General features: G+C 48.3%; 1 protein-coding gene across 1 annotated transcript; it reads right to left on the reverse strand.

Moving 5' to 3' along the window:
* Positions 1–2,170: 2,170 nt before the first annotated feature.
* Positions 2,171–9,457, reverse strand: LOC104291166 (interferon-induced very large GTPase 1-like). Its single transcript, XM_009890367.1, has one exon. The coding sequence runs from the start codon at positions 9,455–9,457 to the stop codon at positions 2,171–2,173; it is 7,287 nt and encodes a 2,428-aa protein (XP_009888669.1).
* Between the last annotated feature and the right edge of the window lie 685 nt (positions 9,458–10,142).

Raw genomic sequence — 10,142 nt, forward strand, 5'->3', positions numbered from 1 at the left:
TGTTGTGGGTTCCTCAAACCTTAACAGTCATCTAGTCCAACGCCTCTGCAATGAGCAGGGACATCTTCAACCACAGTTACAAACCTTGCAGACAGGGAGAGCTAGTGCATCCCTGTGTTGCTTGAAGCCATAGAATCACAGAATCCCAGGTTGGAAGGGACCTCAAGGATCATCTGGTCCAACCTCTCTTGGCAAAAAAATATGTTTCCCACAGCGATGTCTGCAAGGAAGGACATACCAGAGGATCCCTCTGAGGGAGACACAGGCCAGGGCAGACTGACACGTGCGCCTCCGCGTAGAATACCGGATCCCTGTACTGGAGAAGGAGCTGGGAGTTCCTGGCACACAGGCCTTTGGACATATGAAAGATGAGGATTACCTAAAGGCTGTGACCCACAGTCCTGCTCCAGCTGCTGGTGCTCAGCCCTTCACTCGCCTTATTCACTCCAGTCCTCCCAGGTGGTTCATTTTCAGGACACATACCATTCCCATGGAGTTTAAAGACCCCCATTCACTCCAGTAGCTGGCACTGAAACCCCCCCACTCGCTCCAGTACCTGCACTGGGACCCCACTCACTCCAGTAGCTGACACCATGGGCCAGAGGCAGCTACGCTCCCAGTGTGACTCCAGTCGCTGCCCCCAAATCCACTCACACACACAGAGGTCTCACCAGTAACTGGCACTGGGTCCTTGCAGCACACGCTCACACTGACAAGGTTTGTTTCCTGTCATCTCCACCTCTCAGGTCTGTGTCTTTGTATATTTTGAGTTTTGTTCCCCTTTTTTCCCTTAGTGTCCCAGTTGGCCAGTTCCCCGATCAGATAACTTTGCTGGAATAAATCTTCTCACCCTCTCACTCATCGATTAGGGTTCCCACCACTGCCTCCCTTACCATTTGTTGGTTAGATTTGTTTCATTGGATGTTCTTGTTTATGGCATCCTTCTCTTATTATTATTGCTTCAGACACTGAAGGTCCTTGACCCGACACCAAGAAAGAAGCAGACACTCTTCTTCCTCACACCCTTCCACAGACCATCTCCCAGTTGTCACCTGCCTGTCTTCACAGCACGAATACTGAAGTCATGCACAACTGTGACTCCCCTCAAAATAAAGGATACAGAGACCAGTCCAGTCCAGCTCGACTAGTTTATTAGCAAAGGCTACAAGGGATTATACTGAATCACTACTGCAGCTGACTCTCCAGGAGGGCTTGCTTCTTGGATTTCCAGCAGCATGGCAGGAACCATGCAGCAAAAATCACCGCCCACCTCACCGGTGCAGTCCCAGCTGGTTACATCTTCTCCAGACCATGGCTCCTTTGCCACCAGCCCGTCTCGACAGCACAAACACTAACGCCACACGCTGCTGACAGATGCTGAGGAAGCTGCAAAGATACGTAATTCTCCACATTGATCATACAAAGGCTTTTGCTCGACAGCTAAGGCAATGGCAAGAGCAGTTGCTATTGTGGCTGAGAGCTGGAGGGAAGTTCACCAGGTCCAGGGACCTGTCGAGGAGTCGCTCACCTTAACACATGAAGTATACCTGATAAGCATTGGGTTAAAGCACTGCCTAAATCCGCGGAGGCTGTTGTGTTAACTGCTTTAATGCTGTCGGAGACAGAACAGACACTGCTCTGAGTACTAGCTCAGTTTATCACCCGGGGCATGACCATCCCCAAAAGCAGACCAGCACAGCCTGCAGCCAAGGCTGAGCTGCGCCCAGATCCCGCAGCCCGTTCTTTAAGCGTGACAAGTACCCGCTGCAGGAAAACTCTTTTTTTTGCCAGTGCCACTTATTTTCTCATAGCAGCTGATAAAATTGGTATTTTCTTGTGCTGCCTTTGCTCTTCTTGGTCTTAACTTGGCCATATGACTGCTCGCTGCAAGGATGGGCTTTGTGTTTAGTCTTTTTCTCTAAGACAAAGCGGAGGTAAATGTTTATGGCAAGAAGGGAAGAAGATTCTTATTCCAGCATGAAGCAAGGGAATTTCGGAGTGATGGCAGGAGTAGTGCACCTTATTTCACCCAGCTTGGTGAGCAATTAGATACTGTTTTCTTCATATAGGTTGGGGTTGAAGCCATTATAAGAATATTTTGTGGATATACCTGTACTATGCTCTTCTAAAACACAAAGCAGTTGTGGTTCTCCCCTCGCATCGACTTGGCCTAAAGCTTCTCCAGTTCCTCAAGTGCTTGCTTCTTTGTAATATCCTGCCACGAAGCAGGGATTTCTCCTTTGCCTTGAAATTTCCCATTGTACAGTTTTTCTAGCTCTGTCCTGAAATGAGACACAAACCATTTCCAGTACACCTGCATGGATGGATCAGGAGGAATGTTCCAAGTGGAATAAGGAGGTCCTGCGTCCCGGTATTTCTTGTAGGGGATCCACGTGTCTTCACCAATCCTGAATGAACAGTCACTTGCAACGCTACTAGAACAAATATCAATGACCAGATGGTCTGTTCTATACCACTTGTATCCCGTCAAAACTTGCGGACGGTGGAAGACAAGCTGATGGTGTCCATCGTGATTGGGCATGGTGTTTGTGCAAACAGCCCCACAAAAGGGACACTGCTTCCAGCACCCTGCAAACTGTTCCGCCAGGATTGTGTGAGGTTGCCTTTCAAATGAGCTCATATCAGCACAAGCAAGCTCTTTCTCGAGCTCGTCCTTCACAGTAGCCAGTGCTTCCGTCATGGCGTTATTCAGGAACTCTATGTCTGTTATCTCCTGATGCTCAATGCCCTTCAGGTCCTTTCTGGGCAAGCTCAGTATCTCTCCGAGTGCTTTGCAAAATTCATCCAGCCAAAGAGAGATTTTGTCATTTCTGTCATTTCTGTTTTTGATGATGTTGGTTGATGTGAAAACAGCTGACTGGATGCTTTCGTAGCAGAGAGTAAGGGAGTCATCTAAAAACTTCTCCAGCCTCCTGTTCCTATCTAAACAGTACCTCTCAACATACTTCTCAATGTAACTCTGTAAAAACTCTCCTGGGGAACTAAGGTACTTCTTGAAATTCTCAAAGTTTTCTTCTTCTGCCATGTATCTCAGTATGCAAACTTCCAGAGAGGATCTATTGCCATTGAAATCTGGGATTTTACTCTTCATGTCTCGAGCTATGGCAAGAGCTGTCTTCTCATAGACCGCCTGGCGAAGAGCTGGGCCAATCTTGTCACACAGGAAAACAGCAAATGTTGTGACAGAAGTGGCTCCCTGGCAGGAAATCTGGAAACATTTAAAGAAATCTTCTCTCTTGCTCTGCAGGTAGATGACTGGATCATTGGCTTTTCTGAATGCTGCATGCATGTCTTTAAACCTCTCTGCTGCCATTATGCACAGATGCAGTGACAAATCTATTTTGTAATCTTTATTAAAACTATATTTGGCACTTTCGGGGACAGAGCTCATACCTTTCTGTACTTCATTTAGTATTTCATGAATAAAACTTCGACTGTAATCCCTTTTCTCCTTTTCCTTCTTATCAATGTTTGCCTTCACACGCTCTATGATGCTGTCTGTAATGTGGTGTATGTTGCTTTTATCAGCTTCATCAAGATTCGTATAGAAGGGGTTCCAACGTCTTTTCCTAGAGACGTGTTTCTCCAAGTCAACATAAAATGTTGGCTGTGTGGGAAAAGCCCTGATTCGTTCATGCACCTTTGGCTCCTTAAAGCGCTCTAGAAGGACATCTTCTATTTCCACATCAATATTAACCTGTTCCGGAGGGCGAGCAGCAGAGGAGACTTCAGCAACCCAGATCGTCCAGAGAGAAATAAAGCTGTCTCTCAATTCTCTTTCACTTAGTCTCTGGCCTTTTAGAGACAGAGCCAACTGCCTACTCCTTTTCAGGAGCTCGTTTTCATAGTCTGACTTCCTTTCATCCAGTTTGCACTGGTTCTTCTTTAGTTCAATAAGATTCTCACATTTCCTTCTAGTTTCAAGAAGAAGAGATTCTTTTAGTTCTTTCATTTTCGTTTCCGTGTTGCTTTTCCACTGGACCAGTATCTCACAGTCTCTGTCTTCACTGAAATACTTTTCCATGTCTTTCGTGATGGCCTCACTTGTCCCTTGCACGAGTGTTTCAAGGTATTCTGCGGTGACATTCTGCAATTCCCCATTCCGAATTTTATTGTCCAGTTTCATTTGCAAGTCTAAGATGTGACTCCTCAGCTGCCAGGTCCACTCACTAAAGGCAGTTTCCAGTTTCTTGTACGCAGCAATCTCCACTGAATTCTTGAAGCTGAAAATGAAGTTTTCATTCAGCAAAGCATTCCAGAGATCACTAATTCGAACTTTCAAGCTTGAGAGCCTCAAAACGCTGCCCTGCGACTCCTTCTTGGCAGCTTGGAGAATTTTGCTCTTTAATTCCTGGACGTTCTGGCTGTAGGTGGGGTTGGGTGGTGCCATCGGGGGGTTTCCTTCCCACAGGTGAGCAAAGTAATGAATGTGGGTGTTCACGTCAAAGCGGATGACGTCGCTGAAGCAGGAGACATCACAGAATTCCTGCTGGGCGGCTGTCACAGTCATTTCATCCAGCTTTTCCTGCAGACGTCTTTGTCCTTCCATGTTCTGTTCCCTGGCAGTTATTTCTCCCACATTTTGGTGTACAAACAGGCAGCCTGGGGAGAGGTTTACTTGCTTCATCCTCAGAAAAGCCTGCACAGCAATCTGAAGGATATCTTGCATTTCTGAAGGATTTTCTCCAAAGATATTGATCAGAGTCATGTTGCCAATGCCAATGACAAAGGTGGCCAGCTCGTTGTCATGATTAAGGGACAGTTTATTGGCCAACTCTATGGCACGAAGTCCCTCTGTGTCAACAACTAGCATGTAATCAAAGTCCAAATCCCGTTGCAGCTTCTCGTCCACTTTGATCAGCTGCATAAACGCTCCCCGGGTGCATCTCCCTGCACTGACATTAAACTGAAGACCAAACATGGCATTCAACAGGGTCGACTTCCCTGTGCTCTGGATGCCAAGCACTGAGAGAACAAACACTCGTTTGTCTCCTAGCTTCTCAATTAATTTGTCAAAGATTGCCCCCACCCATCGTAACGGTATGTAAGAAGCATCGCCATCCATCAGCTCTATGGGATACCCTGAAACCATCAGATCAGCTGCAATTTCGGGTAGTTTGACAAAATTTTTATCCTTTGAGTCCATTGATTCCAGAGCTTCATAGATCTGCCCTACCTCTCTCAGAATATGCTCAAGGCCAATGGACGAATCATTGATTTCATTGGAGAGGTCATCTAACTTACTCAGCAACAGCGATTTCAGATTGTTTTTTTCACTGCTTTTCTTTATTGCCAGGATTTGAGACCATAACAGGTGATATTGTCTCCTCAGTTCGTCAAGGCGATCCGAGGACAGGTCATCCATAAAGACCTTCATCCACTGCAGGAAGTATTTCTTGGTATCTTCTGGCTGTGACTGGAGAAAGCTAAGGACCGATTTCATCATCTGATTGAGGGGGAATGCTTTCTTTAGCTGCTTTTTTCTTATCGCTGACTTCTCTGACTCAATTTGGCTCCGATGATGCTCTATGCTCTTGTTCCTCTTTTCCTGCAGGCGAGTGAGTTCTTTGTCCTTTTTGCACCAGGTGTACCACAGTTTTCCTTGAAGAGGCAATAGCTGGGATTTGATCTCAAACAACTTCTCTTTCTTCAGAAGCTCCATCAGCTCCTGTGCCTTTTTTTTGGCTGTCACACACGCGTCTGTATCTTCATCGACTAAGAATCCGCGCTTGCGAGCTCTGTCCACGCAGGCATCAAGGCTGGAAAGCGTGTTAGATCTTTCCAGGAGATCCCTGAGTGTTTGTGTCAGCTCATCCATTAATTCTGCTTCATTTCTGTTCTTCATACCTATTTTTATGTTTTGGCTAGATCGGCCAGCTGCAACATTCTCTTTTTCAGTGAAAAGACAAAGCAAAGGCCTCTGCGAATGCCACAGGTCACGTAAAATTTTCATCCCTTTCTTGTCGCTCTGATCAGACTCGGATACAAAAGCCACGTTCACAGCAGATATCTCCTGTAAAAACTGCAGCTGTTCTTCGTGATCCCTTGCATCTCCGTGCAGGTTACAGAAAGCAACGCAGCAGTCAAAGCTGTCATCGTCGCTGCCCCGGGGACAGTACCAGGCGATCTCCACAACGCCTTTCATCAGCAAACAGTCCTTGGTGCTGCCTTTGCAATGCCGGTGGAAAAAAGTGTCGTGCTTCTGTTTGCTCAGCAGAGCATTCAGGATCTGAGACTTGGAAGAGGAGGGAGAACTGCCGATCCGTATGAAGGACACGATGGGTGTCTCAGCCTGATAAATGAGTTTGTTTTTGTAACTGTTAATTCTGGCCTGCTTTCCCAACTTCTCCGTCCCTTTCCAGCTCTTCTTGATTTGGCTGAGGGACCAGATGGGGAACTCTATCTGTGAAGTACACGGGTTAGGTACCAGGAGAGGTAGCGCGAATTGGCAGAAAGCAAGCTTTGTTGAAATGTACTGTCTCATGAAATCATCAGCACAATGAAAAATTGCCATCTGGAGGTCCATGGGGTGCACGCAACTGTCCCTGGTTGCAGATTTAGGGGCTTCTTCCTCCAAATCAGTGAAAAAGTCATCAAAGGAATCCGAGGGTTCATGCTCTTTCTCTGTGGGTTTTGGCACGGGTGCAACTCCTGGGTTGCTCTCATCCTTGTAAGTCAGGTACCTCACCCGATAATCCACGGTTAATAGCTTTTGCAAGAAGTAGAACGGTAGTTCATCGTCCTTGCTGGGCTGGCTGTCGTACAAGGATGTCTTGTATATGATGTGGAAATCTTCTGTTCCCATTTTTCTTGGATAGTGACTCTCTAGTCCAAGGCGCTTAAGTAAGTGGAGGAACTCTTGATTTGCAGCGGCTTGATTTGCTTTGGATTCTCTGCCATCCGATTTGGATTTGGACTTAGTGGAAGGCTCTGTTCTTTGAAAAGTGTCTTCCATGTCTTTGATTATACTTTGTTTCTTCACATCATCAGATGTGTCATCCAAGTGCCCATTGATGAAGGATTGCAAGTTACTTTCCAGCTTCTCCCAGTCTTTGAATGCCCTGTGCTGTTCCAGGAGAGTTTTTATCTCTGTGGACCATAAGTTTTTCATTTCACCTTCCATGAAAACTAATCGCTCGGTCTTCTGCTCAGGGGACATGTCTTTATAGTCGGGTGTTACAGTTAGACCCGTCTGCAGCAGGAAGGCCTGGGCTCTGTAAACATCTTGCTCCTTCAGATTCAGGTACTCCTTATGTCCCATTTGCATTTCTTTTATCATGAAGTTAATTTCTGGACAACCAAGGAGGTACTGAAAAGTGCTGCTTTCCACCTGGTATCCCATGCTGGTCATAATTAAGAGCACCAACAGTTCTATGTCTTTCTGTGCCTTTTGCTGGAGAGACTGGAGTAAGGAATAAACAGCTAGGCTTGTGGTCAAGGTGGCTTTTATCTTTGCTTCATGAATGGTAGATGCAGAGGTTTCTGGCGCGTAGGTGACTTCCTGGATGTAATCCTTCATTTGCAGCAGTGTCTTGGTGAGGTCTTCAAGCTCAGAAACATTGGGTGTTTCGGGAAGCGCGTGCTCAGTCTGGAAGATCCATTGCATAATAAAGGAAGACCTGGGGAAGTCCTTGACGGAATAGACATGAGGATCCAGGAGGCACCTCAACAGAGACTTGATATAGGTGGTGTTTTCTGGAGGTGACCTCTTGCAAAACAGAACGGTATTCACCAGGAACTCCTGCAGTGCTTTGTCTGACAGGCATACGTTGATCCAGACACTATGGTTTTTGGTTTTTTCATTCAGATTCTGTTTGAATTCTATCAGCGAGAGCAGTTTCCTTTCAACCGCCGTCACCTCCCAGGCATTCACACCCTCCATGAAAGCTCTGGCATCTTCCACCGCACTGACCAGTTCCTCTCCAAACATGGTGCCGACACTGTGATTCGTTAGCACTTCGTACGCAGCCCTGAGGCTGCTGCTCATTTGATAGCTGGACTTAAAATCGCTGCTGTGATTGAACAGGATTATATCCCACACTGGGATGAGCTGAAAGCCTCGGTCGATAACGCACCAGGTTGTGTTATTAGTTACAAGCCCCGATTTCCACTGAGGAAGAGAATCCGTCCCTGCTGGGCCCCCTGTGTTGGTCAGTCCGTCTTTTCTCTGAAAAAAAGCCTTTAAGCTGGATTTCGAAACGTCCACGTCCACTCCCACGCTGACAGTGAAGCCGTTGTAGCTGGCCCCGATGTAGCTGTCCAGGGCTTCAGATACTTGTCGCTTCATCTCTTCCCGCTGCTCAGCTCTGAATCCTTCCGTAGATGCCTTCCACCAGAATATCCCCCCAAAGTGGAGGGGACCCTGGTTTACGTGGGACCCAAACCTGCTGAAGAAGCTCGCGCACCTGCTCTTCAGCATGTTGGGCCTGTCTGCTTCCTGAGTGATGCTCAAAAGATGCTCGATGTCTTGCAGCTCCCGCAGGGCCGCAGCCGAGAGGCAAAGCTGATGCTTTTGGAAGTAGCAGGAGGCCAGAGGGATGTACTGGTACTTGGTGGTGCAAAGGTAGGCCTGCTCAGAGCGGGACTGGTGGGTGTCCTCCGACTGCGAGGAGCTGCTATAATCTAGCCCAGCTTCAGCGTTAAACCCCCAGAACCCGGTTTTGGCAGAGACGCTGATGCTGAACCCCAGCTGCTCCATGGATTTGGTGAAAGTGGCTTCTGCTGCAGAGGAGGAGAACTCCTTCCGCTCAAGCAGCGACCCTTGCTCTGGACCAGCGAGCTTGAATCCGCTGGGAAGCCTGATGAGCTGGTCTCGCTTTGCCAGCACGTCCCTAACGCTGCTGGTTCTGTAAATGCCCTGCAGGGCCAGTCCCCCCGATGCCAGCCTCAGCACCTCCTCATCGGAGACGTTCCCACCCCTGCCCACTGACGACTCCTGCTGCTCCAGGTTCTTCTGGATGCTCTCCAGCACATCCACCAATGACTTATCTGTTGGGGCCCAGAACTCTTCGGGAATCTCCATGGCTTGCCACAGAGCCTCCGCTTTCTCTCTTATAACGTCCCTGCTGTGGCTGTGGCTCTTGTGCATTTCTTTCAGCTCCTTCAGAGCTTGCTTGGCCGCTTCTTGTCTCTGCTTTGTCATCTCCAAGCGCTTCTTCTGCAGCTCCTCAAAACTTTCTTTGTTGTCCGTTAGTTGCAGGAGTTTTCGGAGCGCCTTTGTTTCCCAGAGGTGCCGTACTTTGCACTCCAGTTTAAGGTAGTCTTCATATTGAAGATGTTTCAGGGCTTCTTTGGATTTGACTCCCAGTATCTCCGACAGTTTAGGGACCCAATATCCAGCATCCAGGCCTTCCTTCTCACATGCCTCTGCCAGTAGTTTTTTAGCAGGATGTGCCTCTCTATCATCCTCTAGGTTGTCATCCTGTGAACAACCCATGGCTGTGGAAAAGGAAAACAGACTTTCTTTAAGGTATGGTATAAGAGGCCGTGGGCTGTTATAAGAGGGCTCTCCAGCAGCCGCAGGCCCAGGGGTTCCTCCTACCCGGCTGCTGGAACCCAGCCTGGGACAGCCCAAGACCCGGGTGTCTCTGTCCTGGGGCGATGGATGTGCCTGCTTTGTTTGCACGTCTCCAACCCTGAAGCTGGGTGTGTATCTCGGAGAGAACACACACACTCTGACTCGGCCACACAACCTGCCATGGACAAGGTACTGCCTTCAACAGCGTCCACGTATACCCAACAGGACTCATAAACACATAAGTACAGACAGCCGTGGGTGTTCCTGGTTCCCTCGAGTACCCGCAGACCCCATTCAACACCCCAGCCTGCATCCTGCACCCTCTAACCACCCCCACAGGTCTCCTGCTCGCTGGCTGGTCCAGCTCACCAGCAAACAGAGGCGCACACTCACACACTCATCTCATGGGCACCCCACACTCATAGGTGTATCGGGTTTGCATGGCGAGTTTTCGGTAGTGGGGGGCTACAGGGAGGGCTTCTGTGAGAAGATGCCAGAAGCTTCCCCATATCCAATCGAGCCAATGCCAGCCAGCTCCAAAATGGACCCACCACTGGCCAAGGCCAAGCCCATCAGCAACAGTGGTAGCGCCTCTGGGATAACA

The sequence above is a fragment of the Charadrius vociferus genome, unplaced genomic scaffold (assembly GCF_000708025.1).
Source record: "Charadrius vociferus isolate BGI_N301 unplaced genomic scaffold, ASM70802v2 scaffold647, whole genome shotgun sequence".
NCBI classification, from domain to species: Eukaryota; Metazoa; Chordata; class Aves; order Charadriiformes; family Charadriidae; genus Charadrius; species Charadrius vociferus.

Bases quoted from the DNA above. Each gene is read 5' to 3' on its own strand.
- LOC104291166 (XM_009890367.1), bottom strand. From the start codon at position 9,457: ATGGGTTGTTCACAGGATGACAACCTAGAGGATGATAGAGAGGCACAT.